Raw genomic sequence first — 24,415 nt, 5'->3', positions numbered from 1 at the left:
CTTCGGCTGTAAAAGAGAGCGTTTGTTTAAAGTGAGGGTTGCAGAAGATAACAGGTCTCAGGCGTTGCTGGTAGGGTTTGGGGTTCTTCTCTTTCTGGAAGTCAGTTCTGATCACAGGTTTAAATAATTATCCATCTTTCACACAGTCACCCCAAGCTTAGATTCTCTGATGAAACTATCAGAAAGCTTTGAATGTTAATAGGCAGGCCTTTCATTTATACTGAATTCCGTACAGAGGAACTTTCTAAATATTCAATACAAAGAAAATAGGAAAATACAGGTTTGGTTTTCTTATAAGCCATAGAAAGAAGATGAAAAACACATCCAGAGTGTGTGAAATCAATACATGAGAAGGCCGGACACAGTCGGGGTTCAGTGCGTTATTTTACCTCACAACAGGCAGGAAAGATGACATTTAAAAGTCAGTGTGTCTAATGAAGTATTAACGATAACGATAAAATGTGAAGAAACTGACTACTGTGTGTGTGTGAGTGTGTGTGTGAGTGTGTGTGTGTGTGTGGTGTGTATGTGTGTGTGAATGTGTGTGAGTGTGGGTTTGTGTGTGAGTGTGTGTGAGTGTGTGTACACGTGTGTGGTGTGTATGTGTGTGTGTGAGTGTGTGTGTGTGAGTGTGTGTGAGAGTGTGTGAGTTTGTGTGTGAGTGTGTGTGAGTTTGTGTGTGAGTGTGTGTGTGTGGTGTGTGTGAGTGTATGTGTGGTGTGTATGTGTGTGTGAGTGTGTGTGAGTTTGTGTGTGAGTGTGTGTGTGAGTGTGTGTGTGTGTGTGTGAGTGTGTGTGTGTAATTATGCCCAAGATTCTGATTTGGGTAAAAGACAATCAGTGAAAAGTTAAGAAGCAACATCAAATGCATCAATCACGAGCTTCTCCCATCTTCTTTTGTTTTTGTACACATGTCTCTGTATTCTAAACTATGCATAGTAGTGTGAGTGCTTTATCATTGAGTAAGGGGAGAAAGAAGGGAGACTTCAGATGAAGCTTCCCACATTCTGGGCATTTTGGTGTGTGTTTATCAGTCCCTTTCCTTTAGGAAAGATTTAAAAAGCATGGAACAGGTTAAGAGGATATTACCTGTTTGCGTTTTCAAAACCCTCAACTTTGCAAGGACATACGGGCAATGTTCCTGGTCTTCTTCTTTCCCCACCCCGTTCTTCTTTCCCCACCCAGTTCTAGCATTCAGTTCTCAAATGAAAGGGGAGAGGAGAGCTGTGCCCTGCAGATTCCTGACATTCCTTCCTAACCAGAATCATTTTTAACTGCCTGTGAAATTCTTCCTCAAAATACAGCGACCTCCTCCTTCCCTGTAAGGAGTTTCACAGTTTCTCAAAGCCAGTGCTTCTTCATCACTCCCTTCTTTAAAAATCTGACCACCTGGGGAATATCAACCAATGTGACCCTGAGCCAATCATACGCCTCTTCTCTTCCTCCTTTTTGCTCTCTTGCAGTGCTATGGGTCAAACCCATGGCCTGGCACAGGCTACACAAGTACTGTATCTATCACCCCAGCACACCAGATGCCATCCTTTTACATTTTTATGTGTTTTTACTATTGTTACTACTATTACTATTACTGTAACAAATTTATTTAAATTTAAGTTTTTGTATTTAATTTTTTACCTTTTTTTCAATTAATTTTTTTTGTAATTTATTATATATAAGTACACTGTAGCTGTCTTTAGACACACCAGAAGAGGGCATCAGATCTCATTACAGATGGTTGTGAGCCACCATGTGGTTGCTGGGATTTGAACTCAGGAACTTTGGAAGAGCAGTCAGTGCTCTTAACCACTGAGCCATCTCTCCAGCCCTCAATTAATTTTTGACTTATTCACATTACATCCCACATACTGCCCACTTCCCCATCATTCCCTCCCACAACCCTTCCCTCCCCTTCTCCTCTGAGTGGATGAGGATCCCCTTTGGTATCCCCCCCATCCTGGCACATCCAGTCTCTGCAAGGCTAGGCACATTCTCTCCCACTGAGGCCAGACAAGGCAGCCCAGCTAGAAGAATGTATCCAATGTACAGGCAACAACTTTTGGGATAGCCCCCCACCACCTCTCCTGCACTCCCCCCTTTGTGCATCCCCCCACCACCCCCGCACCTCTCCCACCCCACCATGCACCTCCTCTTGCACCACCTCCCCTCCACTGCCTCCAGCTGTTCAGGACCCAAATGAAGACCAAGCTGCACATCTGCTATGTTGGGGAGGCCTAGGTCCAGCCTGTGTGTGCTCTTGGTTGGTGATTCAGTCTCTTAGAGCCCCAAGGGTCCAGGTCAGTTGATTCTATTGGTCTTCCTGTGGAGTTCCTATCCCCTTAGGGACCTCAGTTCTTCCTCCTATTCTTCCATAAGAGTCCCCAAGCTCCATCCATTGTTTGGCTGTGGGTGACCTCTGTCTGAGTCAGCTGCTGGGTGGAGCCTCTCAGAGGACAGCTATGGTAGACTCCTGTCTGTGTGAATAACAGAGCATCATTAATAGTGTCAGGGATTGGTGCTTGCCTGTGGGATGGGTCTCAAGTTATTATTACTTTTGAGACAGAGTCTTATAGCCTTGGGCCTTGCTGGATTGCCTATGCCTCATGGCCATCCCCCTGCCTGAGCTGGCAGAGTGCTCAGAGTGCAGGCTTGCAACATCACACTAATGTGCAGCCTTGCTTCTTTCTAAAAAAACCCACACATTTTTAAAAGTTATAGAGATAAATGCTGGTTTTTAAACATTTTAAACATCTCTACCCTTCTTGAAATAGATTAGTCAATATTGCCCGAGTTAATATCATCTTAGTAGAACATTCTTTTGCCATCTATAAAAATGTAGCTGCTTTTAGCCACTAGGTATTTTTGGCTAAGCAAACACAGTACAAGTCCCTTTGGGGAATTTAGGTATTTTAACTGAGTTCTGACTACCTTAGATGGCAGGGAGACACTAGGAGTCTATCTGCAGGGTAAAGTCGATTCTGTGCAATAAGGGTTGATGTAGCCTTATCCACTGGGTCCAATCATTGTAGCTTCTGTAGCAACTGTGAAAGACAGTTTTGAGAAAGAGGTATATTTTAGACTCACATAGTTACTTGAAAGATGAACAGATTATTTTTAACAAATTAAAATGTGCAGCTTCTCTTATATAGAATAAATAGATGTACTGAAGCCGGGTCTAAAGAAGTGCTATTGCGTGCACAAGTACGTGCTGGGAATCGAACTCAGGGCCTTGTGCATGCTGGACAAGCTCTTACTCTATCACTGAACTATGCCCTCAGAACATAATATCCTCCTTTTGGAAATCTGATATAGTTTTATTAGGAAAGGATATGCTAAATCCCATGTCATGACAAAGATTTTGTAAAGTGCAAAGAGGACCTGCAGGACGGTTCAGCAGGTAAAGGAACTCTCTCCCAAGCCGCCTAACCTGGGTTCAATCCCAGAAGCCCATGCATAATAGGAGAGAATCAATGTTTACTAATTGTCATCTTACTGTCACCAGTGTGGATACCCACACACATGCACCCACACATACAACATTCGCACACAAATCTGTAATAGGTCTAAATTGAAAAAACAACTATAGAAGATTCTGGTGCATCACGAGCTGGACTTCCAGGTTCTGTACAAAGCTGAGGCATCAGGCACAGATTCACAAGATTCCTAAGTCTCCACATCTTTATCTCTACAGCTCAGGTTGGATTAAACCAGTGTTTTACAATCCAGGTCCCATGAGGTCATTTAGAGATGGCCACGGGATGGATGGGGTAGAAGTGATGATTTTGTCGATCTGCTAGTATTTGTGCTTTGACAGCAGGGTAGAGGTGTGTGTGTGTGTGTGCACATTGTTTCTCTGTGTGTCTACGTACATATGTGTGCATGTGTGTGTCCTTGTGTATGTATCTGTGTGCATGTGTCTATGTGTATTTGTATGTCTATATGCATGTGTATCTGTGCGTGGTGCACATATATGCTTCTGTGTGGGCATCTCTGTGTGCATATGTGTATGTATGTGTGAGTGTGTGTCTGTGTGTCTCCTTGTGTGCACCTGCTCTGTTTCATCGTATTTCTCTACATGGATTCTAACTAAAAGTTATTTTGGAAAAAAAATGCTCTATCTATAAAAAGTAGTGTGCAAAGCACTGGGTCCAATCATTGTTAAGGTTCTTTCTAGCTCAAACTGTCTATGAGACCATGAAAGAGATCTTAATGACATAATCCCGTGATCTTTAACTAAAACACGATCTTGAAAACTTCCCCCAAACATTTTTTTAACTAGGAATGTCAGAAATTTCCAAAGAACAAAAATCAGGATTATTACTTCTAACTGAGGTAATCAAGTAGGCTCATGGCATCTACATTTTTAGAGAAGCTGTAAGGTTCCTTTGGATTCTGTCTTTTACAAATGCATCGCTTTTCTCTTGCCCCTAAGCAGAAGATAGTAATGCGCAGGACTGTATGTTGCAGAATATACTTTTCAAGAGGAAATTACTTCTCTTTAGAACCACCAGGAAGTTCAGTTTCCATCTGGTCTTTTTCTCCTCAGAGTTTATCCTGTCCCTGATAGAATACATTTTCTTTCCTGTTTCTTTTCCTGGGTGACAATCTATCACCAAGGTGACTGAACACTGGAAAGGAAAGAGAACGTTTGTCTAAAACTTTTGCTTTTGAATTCCTTTTCCTCCCTAAAAGGAATTTTTTGAGATCGATGTTTAGCTCCTTTTCTGTTGCTGTGTGTAAACACCGGCTAAGAGTATCTTGGGGGAAGAGAGGGCCTAGTTAGTGTGTTTACAGTTCCAGCTCGCAGACCATCATCTGGGTAAATCGGGGCAGAAAGTTGGGCAGAAGCCGAAAGTGTTAACCATGCAGGAAGGCTGCTTGCTGGCTTGCTCTCAGACTTATGCTTAGCTGGATTTTTAAATACAGTTTAGAGCTACATGCCCAGGGCAAGGAGCTGCCCACAGTGCTCTGGACCCTCTTACATCAATGAATAATCAAAACCATTTGCCACAGAAAGACCCACAGACAAGTTTTGAGACTCCTTCTCAAGTGATTCTATATGTTCCAGTTCACAACTAAATGTTCAGTTGACAATCAGTGCTCAACTGCTAATTAATGGTTTGACTATGAAATGGGATTGAGTTTCACAATTTCAGACCAAGGTTGGCTAGATCCATGGCTTTGCCTCTGAGGTGAAACAGAACATCGTGGAAGGTAGGGATAGGAGGAAACTGTTTATTTTATGGTGTCGAGGAACCAGAGGAAAGATAGGAAGGACCAGGAACAAGATGCGCACATCAAAAGCAGAAACCCAGTAACCTATTTCCTCCCATGCAGTCCTCACAACCTATGAGCATTCACCGATGAGCAGTCTGTTGACAAAGTGTTCTCATCACGTCTCAATAATCTCAACTAGCAAGTCTCCTGCACACAACACTTTGGGGTGTTTTATGTCTAAACTACAACTTTAGGCTAAGCATTTTTAATCCTCACTTCATCTTTAGAGCCATGCATTCCATTATTGCTACATTTTTTTCTTACGTTCATTTAGTCTCAGAGGTTAAATGATTTTCCCCAAACCAAATTGGCAGGAAATTCAGGTCTGTAATTCCATCTATATTCTGGCACTTGAGATTGCATATTTCTCCATGACACAATTCATCATAGAGTCATTTCTTCCAAGCCAGTCAGAGACATACTCTAAAAGTAACTCTGAACATTTCTTCTGAATAGAATTCCTCACCTGGGGACATTTATTGTTAATTTATTCCAAATGATGACTTTTTCATTTCCTCTGCAATTTATAAGAACCATTCTTTTTCTGTGTAAGCCAGAATTCTACTTTGCTCATGACTGAAGTTGGCATAAGAAGGGTATTGTCTCTTTAGATGCGAGCCTATGTAGGAATCCAACTCACATTTCCCTTGTGACTAAAGACTCACTTGGATAACAGAAACTCAAAGATGACTGCCAAACGTATTTTAAGCATTTGGCAGGCTTTGGTGAGTTTTGGAAGTTATTGATGATGGGTGAGAAAAAAAGGACATGTAATTTGATTCCAAGACATGCAATGAAGCCACTCAATGATCAAGAGTGTGCTGTTATCATTTTAATTTATTCCTTGGTATTATAATGTGTCCTTAACTATTTCTGATATATTTTACACATGAACCTTTATTTTCATGGTGTACATTGATCTAGAAATAAATTTTCCCTTTTGAGAGAAAATTCACTAAAAGGTCTTAAGTTTTGGTGTTTGTTTCTATTTCCTGTTTTGTCCCTTTCTCTGCTAATATGACAGTCTGATTCAGTGATTGCCCACTGTGCTACCACTGTCTAAGCCTCCCATTGCCTCTCAAAGAACAGGATCAGTACCATCAACTGGACTCTAGAGGGCCTTAACATTTACAAGTGTTTCTATGGAGACCATTGTGAATTATTATTGTAAATTTTCCACTCTTCCCTGAAATGTATGAAAGTGGATGTGTGTCCATGCATTAGTGCATGGGCACACGTATCATAGTACAGGAGTAAAGGGTACAGCTTATGGGATCCCATTTTCTTTTTCTACCATGTGGGGCCTTGGTACTGAACTCAGATTGTCAGCCTTGGTGTCAAAAACCTTTACCCCCTGAACCATGTCTCTAGTCCTAGTTTCCATTCTTGAAGTAACTATCATGTGTGGTTAACTTTAGACAGGAAATATTACATTAAAGAAAAGACATTTTTTGTGAGGTGAAAACTGGGCCACAGGAAACAGATAGGGTTTAGTTCTAGAAACAAGAACGTTTCCATTTCAACCTGAGTGGTTGAACTGAACTAAGGAATCCATTAAAAGGGTTCCACAGGATTTCTAGGCAAGGCAAAGAACACAGCAAACAATATAAGCAGAAAAGAGGAGGGATTTATGGGGAATGCCAAGCAGGTTTTAGATCAGAGACGAAGGAGAGAAAAATAAAATGAAGAAGAGACACTTGAATGATATTGTCATCAGAATGTCACTAGCCTGTGTGAGGTCTGGTCTCCCCCGCTTCCCCAAGAAGCTATTATCTTCATTAGCTCTGCCGTTTGTGTATATATTGACTTCCCCTACAGAGTAAGATCTTTGGTCATAATTACTTTAATTTACAGCTGAAGAAATTCAAGATCAGCAATTCTCAACTTATGGGCCAGAGGCTCCTTTGGGGGTTGTATAGCAGATATTTATATCACAATTCATATCAGTAGTAAAATCACAGTTATGAAGTGGCAACAAAATAATTTTATGGCTGGGGGTAGAAAGGTAGAGAACCACTACTCTAGATTGACTTAATATATTGATTGTTGAATATATATACAAATATCTGAGATTATGTAGCTCCCTATTTATAGTTATACATTTTACATGTGGATATTTATTGATAATGCTAATATGACATAACCAGTGTTAGAAAAGCTTTTCATTAATTATATGTGTGTATGTAGTTTCTATAAGCTGAGTGGATTAAATATTCTATTTTTTAAAGATATTTAAAAAGCTTTCTGTCTAGACATTCCAGTTTGAACATGGGGCAAAATCAGAGCCTACTCTATCAAATACTAACTCAGCAATGATTTGTTGGAACTGCAAAGCACTCAGTAACCATCTCTTCTCTCTCCCTCTTCATGATGAAGAAATCAGGTTATCTCGAAGTCACACAACCAGTTACTGTCAATGTCAAGGCCAAATCCTAGTTTCAAGTTACCCTTCTATCATGTAACACCCTTTCCTATCAAAATACATGACTAACAAGTACAGAAAACATAAAGGACAATGCTTATTGGCCATTTAAAAAGTTGAGTCTTAAGTCTGATTAGACAGTGTTTGTCTATTTTCACAGAGTTTATGCCACCATTGCACTAACACAACTTTCAGACAGGACAGCAGTGTATATCAAAGGGTTTGCGGCTGGGTTGGCGGTTATGTTTCTCCTTTGGTAGCTAGGATGCAGTTACTTCCTAGATCAAAGAGGTTAGCATGCTGAGGCGGAGGCTCTACATAGGCACCAACTTGACTTCTTCATGCTCCATGAGTTGTATAAATGTTGTCTTCAGCCATGGGGACTTGCTGTCAGTTTGTGGAGAACAACTTATAGTTTCGGCAACAGCTTTGTTGTTTGAGAGTTTCCATGGGCTCCCTTTGGCCAAAATGACTTCTAATGACGTTCCCCTATCCTCATAGATCAGTGCCTTGCTCGGCTCTCACCAGAGAAGCTTTCAACTGTAGCAGAGCAGAACAAATGCAGAGACCCACAACCAGACACCATGTAGAGAGTGCAAGGCCTTGGAATGCTCAGTGGTAAATGGGATGTCTCCATCAATCCCCTCCCTAAGGGCTCAGGAAACCCCGTGGAAGAAGAGATGGGACGAGTGTAAGAGCCAGGGGGGACAGAGGACACCAAGCAACCAAGGCCCTTTAAATCAACACGATCAGCACATATTGAACTCAAAGAGATTGACGCAGCCTGCACCAGATGGGGCCCTAGAGCTGAAAGGAGAAATGGGCACCCGTCCTATCCCTAACTCAGAACTGATACCCGATTGATCACCTCCTGCGAATGAAAATTTAGTTTCCTCCAAAGGAGCATCACTGGGAAAACAAACCGCTCTTAAGAGTAGGCTGTATGCCCAACAGTAGGTGGGCGACAGAAAATGAAGTCAGTAGCATCTTTGGAGAGTCTTTGCCATATAATGTTGTGTCAGGGCCCCTCCTCCTTTAATTTTTAGCTTATGTTTTATTTTATCTATATATTTTCTTCTCCCTTTTCCCCTACTTTTTCTTTGCATGTCCTATTATGGTTTCCAATTTAGTGGTTTTATGAGTGCGCAAATGAGTTTTTCTCTTTCTTGTGCCTTTTCTTGTGCTTTTTTTCCTTCTGTTTGCTTTGCTCAATACTGATGTGTGAGTTTTTGTTTTATCTTACTTTATTATCTCATAGAAGCTCATTTGTTTTCTAATGAGAGACAGAAAGGGGGTGGATCTTGATGGGGGTGGGGAAGAGCTAGGGGTACTTTAGTAGAGGAGGAGGAGCTGTAATCAGGATACATTATGTGATGAAGAAAATCTATTTTCAACAAAAGAAAAAAAAAACCAGCGTATGCTGGGGTAAATAGGATAAATCCTATTTTCATTTATAGCAAACATCCTCTTTATTATTAATGGGCCAATAAGGCTCGGCCTTAAGCACTTGTAATTCTGGAGCTTTCTTTAGGAAAGAGCCTGGTAGGATTTAACTTCATACTCTTAGCACAGGAACACCAGGGAGCATATAGATGTGTGCCTAAAATTCCTCAAAGAAATGCTCGATCAGGTCAGACTTGAAAAGAACAAAAGGAGCCCGAGGGGTTTTTTGTTTGTTTGTTTGTTTGTTTTTAAGACTATTCTAATCAGTAATTTACTTCGAAGCCAATGGCAGTTTCAGCTTTCTACTGAGGGGTCTCTTTCTCACTCAAGTCCGCAGAAAACACAAAACAAGGAAGAAAAAGCACAAATCAGGCTAAGGAGCGGCAGGAAGCGGGAGCCTCTCACTCGCCCTGCTAGCTCCCAGGCTCCAAATCTGCTCTCAATCTGCAGCCAGTTGCGGGGAACTGAAAAGCTGCGGAACCAGAAGTGAAGGGAGCGGAGAGGACGTGGGGGGAGTAAAAGAAGCGTTGGACCGGTAGGCCTAGTTTCCAGGCCGCGGTCGCGGTTGCGAGAGGATGGAACCTCTGCGTGTCCTGGAGCTGTACAGTGGCATTGGGGGCATGCACCACGCGCTGCGAGGTGAGCGGACAGACAGCTTTTCTTAGATTCACTTGGGCCCACAAGTTCCGGCTCTCGCGCCACCGAGGGCGGAGCGGCGGGGCGGGACCTGCTGCGGCCGACCTCGGTTGCCCTGGAAACCACCTTAGTGCGCTTCCCGGGTCCGCCCCTCCAGGCTGTGACTCCCCTACTCTGGCCCCAAGCTTTGTAGCCTAAACAGGCCGGCGCCCCAGGGTACTGTTTGTGAGATGGCATTCTTGGGCCCCTGCAGCCAAATGAACCCAAGTTGCTTCAAAGTTAAGGCAAGGGGCGAGCCCTTTGCCCAATGCTAAGACCCAAATTCTAGGTTGGCTGTCACTGAGCTTGGAAGAGGTCACGAAAGTGGGCAGGGGTGGGTTGGAACAGGAGGATAACTACATTTCAAGATAGGAATTTACAAGTATTAGGGTGAAAGGGGAACAAAAGGGGTTACGTCTGTGGAAATAAGTATGCTTTCTGCAGGCCTACGCGGATGCCAGAGAACTGAAGTCAATTTTGCTATACAGTGTGACTGGCTTTACAGTTTTGACTCTCTTATTTGGTTTTTAAACACGTGAAGCAGAACTTTCAGAAAGGGACCTCTCGAGAATTAAAAACAGCAATGTGCCTGACACGTTGTAGCTACTTAGAAATTAGTTTGCTGTCACTTTGGTTTTGAGGCTTCTTAATTTCTTTGCTATCTATCCACTTTTGTGATAACTCATATTTACTTAGTGAACTCCATTGACAGCATGTCTGTTCTGAAGTTGCTAAGACTAAGACGAATGCAAAACGGAAACTTCTTTGCTTTGTTTTTAGTAACAAGAGGCTAGGTGGATCTATTTTCAGCAAATATTGACTTTTAATCCAATACTAGGCTAGAAATATTTCATGTTTTACCACTTTTCTGATCTTTACATTAATTTATCATATTAAAATTAAGCAAATTAGGGAAGCTTGTACTATCTGCGCTATTAACTTTCTAAGGTTGTATAATTTTAGCTTTCCCCCCATAACTTGAAACCTTTTAATTAACAGGGTTTTAAAAGCCACTTAGTGCTTTATTAGAAGTCATGAATAACAACTATTTACTCTTTGAACTTGTAGATTTCTTCTAATCCCCACCCCCACCCCAAACACAGTATGCTGCAAAAAAATCCTTAAGTGTAAATCTTGATTTTTTTTCCTTGAAATGTGCTTATGAATTTTAGATTAATTCATCCTACAGTGAACATTAGAATCACCTGTCTATAGCCCTGTCTTGGCTGGACTGTGGGTTCTGTTTTCTGTCTACCCAGAGCCCTCTGGTCTAGCCTCAGTGGGAGCTCAGTGGGATTTTTGTATTCCTTCACTCTTGTAAGTCCCTTCTTAGTTCTAGCTTTTACTTTTGCTGCTGTTGCCTCTCAGAGATTGCAAACCCAAACTTTTCTACAAGACTTGTTCACCCATCTTATGTTAGTTAGTGTATGACCTGTTAAGAGATACTTTCCCTGTTATCCAAAATAACTTTTCCTGTTACCAAAGCTCCCTGTATCTTTGGTTTGAGGATTGCTTATAAAAGAGGTCTTAATCATATTAACTAATAACCATTAGTTAATATTTAATTATTGAGCTTTTTTTTTTTTTTTTTGGTTCTTTTTTTCGGAGCTGGGGACCGAACCCAGGGCCTTGCGCTTCCTAGGCAAGCGCTCTACCACTGAGCTAAATCCCCAACCCCATTATTGAGCTTTTTTAGTGTTTATATGTTTGATGAATGTTGGTTTTAATTTATGTAAAGAAGTACATTCTGGCGTTTTTCTTGTATTTACGTAGCTAATAAAGATTAATAACAGTGACAGCTGTCTTAACTTTTACTAAGGGCATCTACATGTAAGGGCCTGTTTTGAGTCTGTAATAAGCTTAGTGTTAGTTAGAGCCAGTGTCCTAACTGAGGTCTGCCCAGCAGATCTTTTAACCACACTGCCCTGCTGCTATCTTTGATTCTGTTCACTGACTTACTTGAAGAGCAGTAGTAAGAATATTGAATGCTAGTTTGTCCATTTCTAGATAATGTTGTAATGGAATATTTTATCGTTGTGAATGTGTGTGTTTACACATATATGCACACTGTAAAATGTATCATTTTATGTTTCAGTGTACAGATCAGCAACTGCAAGTGTGCTTACAAAGTAGACAACTGTAGACAATATTAGTTTTCAGAACATTTTCAATATCACAGACAGAGGCATTACACCCACTTAAAAATATTTCTGTACCTCTCTTCGTGAAGACATTGAGGTCTCCATCCAACTTTGTTTGTCCTTGAGAATTATCTCTTCTAGGTACCTCGTAAGTAGAATGAACTAACTGTTCCGTGATGTGTAGCTTAACAATTTACTGTGTTTACAAAGGTCATGTGTGTTGTCGTGTGTGTCAGTGCCTCATTCCTTCTTATGGCTGGATTTATATTGCCGTATATAGAACAGCATTGTCTATTTACTCCTCACTAGTAGATACTTAAAGATTTTTGGCTTTTGCTATCGTGAATAAATCCCTGTGAATATTGGCGTATAAGTATCTGTTTGGATTCTTACTTTGTATTCTCTTGGGTATATGCTTAAGAATGGACAAACCCCAAACATTATTGTCTATAAAATGAGAGCACAATAATATATCAAAAGGGAGTTGTAAGAGTATAAATTAATTAAAAAATATTTATAGGTCCTGGAGTTGGCTCCGTGGGCCAGAGCACTTGTTGTTCTCCAAGCCAGAGGTGGAGGAGCTGGGTTTAAACCCAAGCACCCATGTAAAAAGCTAGGCATAGTGACAGGTACTGCAGCCACAGCATTCCAAAGGGGACACCAGGAGATCCTGAGAGCGCAGATGAAAATGGGGTCTGCTTCTTTGGGAGCTCTTGTCTCAAAGCATTAACACAGAGAGCAATGAAGGAGGACACCCAACATCCTGTTGTGGTCTCTGTGTGCGTGGACACATGCACATGCACACACTTATTATAAATCCTACAGTTATAGAAAGTTATTGTATATTGTTTAATATAACCTTTGGAAGAAATTGATAAATACTTGAAGCTGCCTAGCTTTCAAGTGCTATCAGTTTCCTTGAAAGATAAAATCATGCCTTTATTTTGAAGTCAGGTGAATGATGATTGACTCATAATGCGTGTGTGAAAATTTGAAAGTTACTTAGCATTTCTAAGTGTAGGTGCCTGATCTGTGAAGTGGACCTGTATTGTGAGAGTTAAGAAAAAGATGTAGGAAGTATAATGCTACTAAGTAATATTCTGTTTTTCCTAGTTAACTGGTTTCACTTTAATGTTTCTCACTGATAAATGTCAGATAATAATTATGCTAACTTTATAAATTTTATAGTGTAGTGTTCGAAATTCTAAGTTAATATCAATGAAAGGTATATGACTCCAAAAAGAATGAACTGCTGAGCATACTGGACTCAGAATGACACATCGAAACAGGATTTTCATGTCAGTTTGGGAGATCTTTATGAATGATACCATGTATTGTATATGCCATATAAGATATATGTATACACATTATATATGTTATATATTACATGCTGTATATGTGTGTATATATACTATACACTATGTGTGTGTATTTGTGTATGTCTGTATGTCTGTATGTGTGTATGTCTGTCTGTATGTATGTATGTTTGTCTGTGAGTACTGGACAAGGCCATAAGAGGTTGTTAGATTCTCTGGAGCTGGGGTTACAGGTGGTTGTGAGCCAAGATAGGTGCTGGGAACTGAACTGGGGTTTTCTGGAAGAGCAGTAAGTGGTCTTAACCAATGAGCCATCTCTCCAAACTATACTTATGTTTTATGACAGTTTTTGATAATTAACTAGAGGTAGAATACTGTTATTGTCCTCTCCTATTGTTTTCATTGACTTTTACCAGAATATGTCAAACATTGTGAAATTATTGTTGAGAAAATACCAGCAAAGAACATTGTAAGTATTTTATAGTGGTGGGACATTTACCAAACAGTTCTGTTTCCTCAAGGCAGATTTACCAGAGACACACACAGAATCAGCTGTAGACATGTATTTGTATTACTTATTCATATTTAAATAGTTCATTTCTTTGAATTCCGCAAGCAAGCATTGCATTTGGGGCATGTGCTAATTGCTTTTCTTTCCATAAAGAACTTTAACTCTCCTTTCGCTTTCCTTTTCATGGAGTTATGGGACAGACTCATCCGTCGCCTTAGCGTTGTTTGCGTGTTCATAGCCTAACCGTTGTGTTTGATGGACTACCCTTGGTTATTTGTCTTTGATATTCTTCTCTTATTGCTCAGACTCATAACAAAAAGAATATTGAATCCTTTTATTCACCTATATGAAAAGTTAATATGATGTTTGATTTGCACTGATTTTAAAAATAGTAACTCTGGGGTCCGGGTGAGGCATGCCTGTTATCCCAGAGCTTAGAATCTGAGTCGGGAGGATCTGAAGTGTAAGGCAGTGTGACTTGATGGTGGTGCTCTGCCTTCAAAACCAGTTAGACCTAATAAACAAACAAACAAACAGCCCAAGAAGCAGTTCATCCTTATTGTCTTTAAAAACTTGTGAATAGTGCAAAGAAGCAAAGATCGCATCTCCTGCAAATTTCATCATGAAGATAGCTTTTGATAAAGTCCTGTCTTCCCTGGTGTCTGTGTAAACCACAAACACAGACACTTTCAACAGTTGGGTCATGACTCAACAGGATATTCTGTAATTAGCTTTGTCAGAGAACCGTATGGTTTTTACTTTGTACTAATAGATGTGGATTGTCTTTTAAATACATCTGTTTCCATACATGCGTGTAGTTTACATGTATATACATACTTGTTCACATTTTTCTTTAGTGCAAATTTCCAGATAACTAGGTCTAGTAAGCAGAAAAATTTGTAGACTATAGAACTGAAAATATTACCTATTTTTTAAAAAAAAAAATACTGGAGATACCATTTCCAAACAGCCTTCTCTCTAGTCACTCACTGTATTTAGTATCCACAGAGAGGAGTAGTTAAGTGAGTTGCTCTAAGAATAAGCTCTAAGAAGTTGCTCCTGTCTGCAGAGTTGAAGCCTCCTTCACTCTCACCTCAGGACAGGTGGGGAATGTTGACTTAAAGAGCTATGTTTGTTTGCAGCTACTTGATTACTCAGGCTGTTACATTGATATTGTCTACTTCAGAAGCTGACTTTTGAAATGTGTTTCTTCATAGAAGCAAAGATGTGTTAGGGTGCATTCACCTGAATGGCTAGTAGAAGTGTTTTCTGCAAATGACAAAACTCATCCCAAACTAATTGACATAAAAGGTGTAAATATAAACTCATTGAAAGGCTACCTGTAAATTTTGTGTAGAACTTAAAATACTGATTCATCATGCCACCAGGAATTAGTGTTCCTTTTTGTAGGTCTCAGTTTTACTCCTTATGGATTGGGTGCATGCACAGCCATACTGGATTTTTATGTGAAAACTGGGGATTCGAACTCAAGACCTCATGGCTTCAGAGCAAACACTGTTAGCAAGTGGTCATATCCTGAACCCTCCCACCCTCACCATGTAGAAAAAGCAAATGGAGAAGAGCAGTAAAAGCGTCTTCCTCTTGCATTAGTTTTCTGCTTCTAACTGGGAGGTCAGCACTGAGGTCTGGGTCAAGGAATGATAGATCACAAAAGCCGATCTGAGGATTCACCCTCTTTTCCTACTCACTGAGTATTGGGGACAGGGAGTAGTATCTTGAGAAGTTTTCTGTTTGGTCTGTCTTCCTGCAAGTTAGACAGACAAGCAGTGCATATTGGGGAGGGAGGCACAGGGTTGCCCTGCCCATCCCTGTTCTCTCTTGTCACCCCCATGGGCTTATAGCACAGCCAGGAGAGTCCTGCATTCATGGTGCTGTTCTGAGATCACATTTTGTCAGTTTTTACTCACTGTTGATAGTGGAGGTTAAAGCCTTCTACACACTCTTTCTGCTTATACTACTCTGAAATCTTTAAAAAATACTTCTAAAATTTGTCTCTGAATAGTTACAATGTGAAATTTCTCATTGGTCTAATTTCCTAGCTTTAATATTGATAAAATTACCATCACCATTTTGTCTTTAACTTACAGTATTTCAGATAAATGGTAAGTGGAATTTTTAGTAATTACTATCTCCTGTTGCTAAATATTTTATTGACTTTATTTTTTATAGGAGCCCTTTATGGGAACTGTTTTAAATATCCATTTCATTAATGTGGAAATTGAAGTCTAGAAGGGATGTACATTTCCCAATGCTGTGTGGCTTGTGAGAAGTTTCAACATGAGTTTCTCTTCCACTGTTTCCCCACTGTACAGTGCTGACTGTGGCCGGGACTTGTATTGATGAGACGGGTGACTGTAAGCTCAGAATGGATGTCACCACCCACGTGCAGCTGTTTACCTCTAATTTAAGATGAAGTTAGAGACAAATTCACTTCCTCAGTTGTGCTGGCCACAGGCTAAGTAAGTGCTTAATACCCAGCCATACGTGTGTATCACGTCAGACCATGCAAATATGACGTCCCTGTTGTCCGTCATAGACGGCATCCCATTGCTGGTGGAGCTGGTTTTGCTTAGTTATTAATTTCAGTCACCCATATTGAGAAACACATATTTTAGGGTAGTGTTTGCCCTGGGAAACCAATAATCCTGAACCCTAAGGGTTATGTCTAAGGCCTCAGGGTAATGTCTGCCTCATTCTGTGACCCTGGCAAAAGTGGCTCTCAAATGGCCGTTCTCTGCTGACCTGAGGAAAGCTTCAGGATAGCGCGAGGAGCAGACAGGAAGCCATGTGTGGAAGGGGCTGCTGTAGCAGACAGGAGGCCATGTCTGCAAGGGGGCGCTCTAGTGGCTGCTTCCTGGCAAACACTTCCTAGAAAAGCATATTTTGTGCCTCAATTTCCTTTATGAAGTCCCCTTCAAAATCCATCCATGCTTTTTGAACTGTATTTCCTGATGCTTTTTATGCTTGTGAATCCCCTCATGCATTCTTTTTTATATAGTAACTTGCCATAATTCTCTCTCCTGTGTCACTTCTCCGGATCGGCTCTGTCTTTATATATTTTGTTGAAAAACATTTTAGTTGTAAGATGAAGAGTCAGAGGCATAATTAGAGCTCAGTCCACAGATCCCAGCACACTGCTGCATAGCCTATTGAACTAAGTGGGTATTGGTAACAGTATCTGGGTAACGTCTTGCCCCAAAGTAAACATGGCTGATCATTAGCTAAACTTGTAAGACTTTGAAAGGACACTGAGTGGATCATTGAGGGGTTGGGGACAAGTTTTCATTTTATGTGTCAAAATCATTTCTTAGCAGTCTCTAGATGCAAACAACTTTTAAGAAAAGCCAGGAAACGTACTTGCTAATAGGAATAAAAACATTTTAAAATGATTTTATACACATATGTGTGTATGTGCGTATGTATGTATGTATGTATGTATGTATGTATGTATGTATTTGGGGGTGGCATTGCCACATCCTTCATGTTCGTTCCCGTGGGGGTCAGTTCTCCCCACTGTGTGCTCCCTGAGGTCAAGTGCATATTGTCAGATCAGTTGGCAGAGAGGCCGTTACTTGTCTCAATGGCCACAGTTGTCAAATATTTAGCATTAAAAATCTTTACAGGTCACTTATGGTTAGTGTTTTTATTCCCAGTTAGTCTGTTACTCTGAATGAAAACATAGACCTTGCATATACTCACCGATCTACTATTTCACAACTAGAGGTCAGTGTTAACATACTTACCTGGCAAAAGGTCTCAGGTGTGAGTATGATGTCATTCAAATATTTACCCAGCCTGAGGGCCAGATCAGAAAGTAGATGATAAAAACAGAAGTTTTTAAGAGCTGTTTATTTCAGCGTGAACTGCTTAATTCTCCATCTTATGTGAACATTATTGGTATTTCTCCCACTTGGTAACTATGCATGAAAAGCTTACTTATTAGGCTGGGTAGAGAATGAAATTGTAACGTTTACTGCCCGCTGAGTTCTTCCCTGTGGTGTCTTCAGAAGCAGAGGGCAGAGGGTGAAGGGAAATGAGTGCTGCTCAAAGGTAAGCTTGCCTTATGGACATCAGTCCTCGGGCATGGTAGGTAGCATGGAGTCCTCCTTCATTCCATGTGGACCCAGCCTGACAGCCTCTGCAGCAGTGGACATTGTATCTCTGACCACACTGTCTTCTTCAAAAGCAACAAAAGTGCTTCCGGTAATCAATATGAGGTTCAGAATATTAACTGAAGTAACTGCAGATAACCCAGGCACAGCACTGGATCTCAGGCCAAAAGCGCATCCCTCCTACCCCTTCCAACATTGTGCTAGGTTCCTCCCGGTTCCTGCTGCTCTGAGAATCACTTGGGTCTCAAGAGAAAGAGCACACATGGACAGAATTGTAGAGCACAGAGCGTTCTGTCCACCTTGACATCTTCAGCTTCGCTCTTTTCAGAGTTGTCTCTGCCATTCAGAGGCTCTCCCACTGTGAACTGTGAATTGATTTCCCCTTACAAGTGTACCTGTACCCAAACGTGGTTTGAAGAATGAGTTGAAGTGAGTCTCAGTAATGTCTAGGATTGGAGCTTCCTAATGCAAATAGCAAACTGAAACGCTCCAAAGTCAAAGATGCTTGGCCATCAGCTTGACACTGCAAGTGGAAAATTCCAATCTGGTCTCACAGACTTGGGTGATATAAAAGATGCACAGAAATAAAACATTTTATATAGAAAGGAGGGCCAGCAACATGTTTCAGCAGTGGCCTAATGAGTAAAGGCTTATGCACATAATAAACAAACAAATGAATACAATTTAAAAATTAGAAGGATCTCCAGACTATGTACCATGCATATAGAAAACAAATGAACTTTGTGTTTATACTTGGACCCTGGCCTCATATTATCTGACTGTATATTTGCAGATATTCCACATCTGAAACATGTCTGGGTTTCAGATACTCTGCCAGTGTGTTTCTTTGTTTCTCCTAATGGAACTGACTTTGTTTGGGAGTGCAGTAGGTTCTAATTTTATAACAGTTTAAAGTCTGCATCGGCCCCTGACAGGGCGCTTGCTTATTGACTCTAAACTCCATTCCTCCCTGAGAACCGGTGCATCAGGGTTTGGATCCCCAGATGAAGCCCTCATTTGGACATTGCTTTTTGTCAGGTTTTATGACCTCCAGGCATGTAACACAAGAACGTAAAATTAATTATTGATTATGATCTAGATTGAGTACATGATTAGATTTTCAGTCAACCTGAAAAAAGATGAAAGTCATATAAGCACCCCAGGCTTCCTGTCTGTCTCTGTGGAAAGCAGCAAGCGACTGTACCAGAAAGACTGTAATTTACCATATTTAGCAAAGCCAAACTCTGAGTTTTCAGAGTCATTAGCAACTTGAATTAATAAGTTTTGTGATTTTTAAAATTAATCTTTGTAGACCTTTGACTTAACGGTCCTTTTGCTTTAGGTTTTTGAGGTCTTTCATGATTTTAAACAAAGATATAATTTATAACCTCAAATATTCTAAATCAAGAAGCTGGTTATTAAGTTTCAGTTCAGCCAGAGACAGCGGCCCATGGTGTTAGGTAGTGCAGTGCCGTGTGATGCACAGAGGACTGTTCTTTCCCACACACAGGAAGTACGGGGGGGCGGGGGAGCTCAGGGACTTGGGCCTAGCAGACAGGGGAAGTTTGCTTGACGACATTAAGCCCCTCTTTTCTCTTGAACCTGTCTTTCCTAGGACTCGGTGTAAGGTTGTAGTGGCTTTCTGAGCATGTGAGTCTTTGTCCTGTGGCCTGGGCAGGCGTCTGCTCTGAGTTCCAGCTCCTTAGACCCCAATTTTCCTTCTCTTTAAACGTCCAAACCTAGGAAAGCTAGGTTGGTTGTTAATCAACAGTTGGCTACAAAAGGAGAGCTGTTGGGATCTACTGTGTAATCTTGTGTTAACCAGTGATTTTCTTACATTTCAGATGTTTTTATGTTTAAAATTCCCCATGCTTTTTCCAAAAATTGAACAGGGTCTATGAATAATTGATTTTGTACATTTTGAGGTAACAGGGTGGTAGCCGTGAGGTATAGAAACAGCATATTTGCGCAGTTCTAATTTTTATTACAACCAAAAAGATAATATGCTATTATTCTTTAAATCGAAGGCATTGGAAATATGTTCTCTTAGCAGCAAGGTGTACCTTCTAATGTACCTCTTCTCTCCATTTTCTTCTGCTCTGTCAGAAATGTAAGATTTTAGACTTTGAACCTTTTATATTTGGACACCAAAGAATTTACTTCATTTAAAAAGTGAGCTCTAAACAAGCTGACTCTGTTGTGTGTAAGTTATATCTCAAAGCTGTTCCTCCAAAACCAACATTCACGTTTTCTGTGGTATTGTGAACCAGTTTTTTAACACTGGTAGGTGAGAATACATGGTAATTTATTTATATGAAGTTCTGAATAATAGGAATTTTAGAGCATTTTATGTGTTCTTGGTTTGTATTTAACTTGGAAAACTGTTTTTGGCTTAAGCATGTAGTTTAATGAGAAGGGAAACTATCTCTTAAGACAACTTAAAAAAGTTGAAATTCTGAGAGGCTTCATCTAGCAGCTGACTGAAACATATGCAGAGACCCACAGGGAAACATTAGACAGTCTTATGGAAGAATTAAGGGAAGGATTGAGGTACCTGGAGGGGATAGGGACCCCACAGGAAGACCAACAGAGTCAACTAACATGGACCCTTGGGGGCTCCCAGAGACTGAACCATCAACCAAAGAACATACATGGGCTGGACCTAAGCCTCCCCCCAAGTAAGTAGCAGATGTGCAGCTTGGTGTTCATGCAGTTTCCCCAACACCTGGAATGAGGGCTGCCCTTGACTCTGCTGCTTGCCTGTGGATCCTGTTTTCCTAACTGGGCTGCCTTGTTGGGCCTTAGTTGGGGGAAATGTGCCTAGTCCTGCAGTGACTTGAGATCTTAGGGTAGGTTGGCATGGGGCTGTCAGGGAGGGTTCCCTTTATCAGAGGAAAAGGGGAGGAGGGCAGGGGATACGTGAGGGGAAGGAGGGGACTACGATTAAGATGTAAAGTGAATTAACTAATTAATGGGGACAAAAGAAAAAAGAAAAGAAATAAGGAAAGAAAGAAAAAGAAGTTGAAGTCATATTCTTAGCACTCAGAATGCTGCCAGAGAGGTGACCTGGAAGTGGGGCTGAGAACCCTTGCTCTGTGCCTCATTCCTCACTGCGCGCTGAGGTCCTGCTGGGCTGAGGAGGAGTCAGGGCACTGCCACCTTCTGCTGTTTCCACTGTTCTACACCATGGGCTGGTGCTGACGGCCTCTGAAGACCTCTGTTTGTCCTTCCAGAAAGCCGTGTCCCTGCACATGTGGTGGCTGCTATTGACGTGAGCACTGTTGCTAACGAAGTATACAAGCATAACTTCCCTCATACACACTTACTGGCAAAGACAATCGAAGTAAGTATTATTATTATTTTAATACACATAGAGCGGCAAAAATGCATATTTCTAACAATTCCTAAATACCAGTTTCTTGTGGCTTAACTGGAAAATAAATAATGCCAATGAAAGTATAGAAGAGGAATTAATCTTTTAAATTCTATCAGAAGAGAGAATAAGTTATTAACCTTTTTCACCTAAGGAGGGAGGTCTGAAAGATTGACAAGTTGAGAGCACGCTTAGCTTCTGGATGCTTGGTTCTGTGGTGATATAAACTTCAGTGGTTCACACTCAGTTAATAGTTGTGTAGTACTTACAGCCAGAGTGACTCATTGCACCTACCATGGCTCTCTTTTAAAAGATTATGGGCAAGATGGCCAATACAGTGTGAACTCAGTCACAGGTTTGACATTTTGTCTTATATGCTTTGGATGGGCTTCTTTTTAAATCTTATCTGTCTTTTGCTCACCTATTATAGATCTCAGTTTTTGTTTTTATGGATTTTATGTGTATGCATGTATCTGTATTTCTCGTGCTTTTTCTTTCCTTCTTTTTCCTCCGTCTGTTCTATTTTATCCATTTTTTTTAAAAAAAACTGGGTAGGGAGGTGGGAAGGGTCTGGGAGGAGATGAGGAAAAGAAAACCATGATCACTGTAAACTGTAGGAAAATTATTTCAATAAAAATAAATAAGTAAAGAGAATATGAACATAGACATCCTGTTTCTTGCAATGTGTGTGTGTGAGAGAGAGAGGGAGAGAAAGAGAGAGAGAGACAGACAGACACAGAGATAGAGAGAGAGAGAGACTGTGCATACAGTGGGGTGTGTGTATGTGTGTGTGAGAGAGACAGAGACAGAGACTACATACAGTAGTGTGTGTGTGTGAGAGAGAGAGAGGAAGAGAGAGAGAGAGACAGACAGACAGACAGAGACGGAGACAGAGACTACATACAGTGGTGTGTGTGTGTGTGTGTGTGTGTGTGTGTGTGTGTGTGTGTGTGTGTGTAGGTCAGAGGACAGCTTGCAGGTGTCAGTCCTCTTATTTCCTCCTTGTGCCTTCTGAGGATTGAACATGAGGCTTAAGGGCAGGTGCCTTTACCCACGTTCTTCTTGAGGAAGACGAGCAGAAGCAAACGTTGGCGGATGAAGTGTGAGGTTTCTCAGAGACATTGAGGGAGGTCAAGTAAGATGTCAAGCACTTTGGAACACATTCATTGTCTCACAGCTTTGAAGACAGTTGTCACACGGCCCAGTCGTTCCATTCCTAGGTATTTATTCATAGGGGAGGAAAAGGAAATGCATAGAAGACCAATATTGCTTTTGTGAACATAAGGCCCTCACTTTCTTACTGTGAAATTGTCACACCAGAGTTCTCATGAAGGCATACGTTACACACAGTGAAGCGAGACTCATGCAGTGTGTGTGGTTTTTACTGCTTAACTATATAGTTATATATGGTTTCTGGATTAAACTTATTTGTTCAGCAATGTGCACAACGACTATTTTTTCTAATTCTATAGCTTGTCTTTTTATTTCTTTAGCTGTTTCCATCAAAGTGTAGAAGTTACAGGATTTTTCTCCACTATGTGGGACTCTTTTCAATGTATTGTATGAAACCCTTTCATTCTACACATTTTTCTGTTTGTTTTTCCTAGATTTGTAGGTTTGTTTTTTCATTTGGATCTACGATCCATTCAGTTACTAATAGTGTACAGTATGCAGAATGGGCTACTGACGCTTTTGCCCTTAAGGGAACATAAAGTTGACCATCCACTGAAAAAAGTGTCCTCCTAATCAGTGTCCTTGGCATGTTGCAAGAAAGAGATCCCACGTTTATGGGTGTGTTTCTGGGCTCTTCTCTCAGTGGTACACGTATGTCAGTTCTTACATCAACAGCGCATGTCTGTGATAGCCACAGTTTTAGTACGTACTGAATTCAGGCAACATAATCCTCTGGTGGATGGTTGCCATACGCAGCCGGGTCTGACTGCTGGGTACTCCGTGATTCCTAACCTGGTGCAGAGCCTGGGAACTACATCCTCTCCATAATTGTTCTTTCCCGGGCACTGCTCTTCACGCCATCTTTGGACATCTTGGCTTTGTGTGCTGACATCTTCCCAGATGCTCTGTGGGACAGCTGGGCAGACTGGGTAGCTTCCTTCTCCTGTGACACAACGCCAGTCCCCTTGCCCTCCTTCCCGAACAACTGTCCTCTCCACTTGCGGTGCCTCCCCTCGCTGCCATCTAATCGTAACTCGGTGGCAGAAAGCTGGGGCAGTCTAACGTTGCACTTTACTTCTTCCTCTCTTCCCAGCAATGGCGGTCTGCGCGCACTGGCGTCCGCTAGAGTAGAGGGAAGCAGCTGTTACTCTTTAACTTGTATTTAATACAGCTGTTTAGGGCTTCTGGGTTGTTTTGTTTTGTTTTTTACAGGAAGGTTTAGTTCTTACAACTTGTACTCTTGTAGAAAGATGTGAATTTTAAATTGAGATATACTTTATATGCTATAAAGCCTATCTTGAAGCTTTATATGGCTACCTTAAAGCTTTATGTAGTCTACCTTTAAAACATATGCCTTGCGGGTTTAGTGTTTTATAAAGTTGTCTGTATCAGTACTTTCTGATTGAGAATATTTCCAATGCTAAGACGTAATAACAGACTGTTGGAAATTTGGTATAAACGATCAAATGTGAGCATGTTCTACCATCTTCATTTAGCATAATTTTTTCATGGTTTATTCACACTACAGTATGATTCAAGGACTTGGTTTCCTTTTATCCATAAGTATAATTTAATTATATGGACATATCACAGTTACTCATGCTCCCTTCTCCCCTCAAAAAGCGAAAACAAAAACAAACGTGAGTGTTAGAGATTGCTCGGCAGTTAAGAGTTCACACCGCACTTCCACAGGATGCGAGTTCAGGTCCCAGTGCGTGTGCAGTGTGGGTCACAATTGTCTGTAACTCCGGCTCCAGGGGTCCTGACACCCCTTTATAGCCTCTCCAGCCTCTGCACTCATGGGCACATACCCCCAAAAACATATGTGTACAGAATTAAAAAGAAAAAGAAAATATTTAAAGCAGTTAGTTGAAAAAAATTGACCCATATAAAATTTCCTGCCCTGTGATTCAGTGTATGGAAGGTGGCGAGCGGAGTTTATATGGAGGGACAC

At 41.0% G+C, this 24,415-nt stretch overlaps 1 protein-coding gene across 3 annotated transcripts in view; it reads left to right on the top strand.

The window, feature by feature from the left end:
• The first annotated feature begins 9,680 nt into the window (after positions 1-9,680).
• The window catches only part of Trdmt1 (tRNA aspartic acid methyltransferase 1), a 34,930-nt gene continuing 20,195 nt past the window's right edge, over positions 9,681-24,415 (top strand). For 2 of the 3 annotated variants that reach the window (XR_015640737.1, XM_087590269.1), the window contains exons 1-2: positions 9,683-9,778; positions 21,149-21,258. Coding sequence is in view for 1 of the 3 variants with exons in the window: in NM_001031643.1 (NP_001026813.1) it covers positions 9,715-9,778; positions 21,149-21,258 (174 nt within the window). In the remaining 2 variants the exon portion in view is untranslated. 3 annotated transcript variants of the gene reach the window in all.

This window comes from Rattus norvegicus, chromosome 17, assembly GCF_021556685.1.
Source record: "Rattus norvegicus strain SHRSP/BbbUtx chromosome 17, alternate assembly SHRSP_T2T, whole genome shotgun sequence".
NCBI classification, from domain to species: Eukaryota; Metazoa; Chordata; class Mammalia; order Rodentia; family Muridae; genus Rattus; species Rattus norvegicus.
Note: the sequence above shows the minus strand (reverse complement) of the source record. Positions and strands in the feature narration are given on the sequence as shown.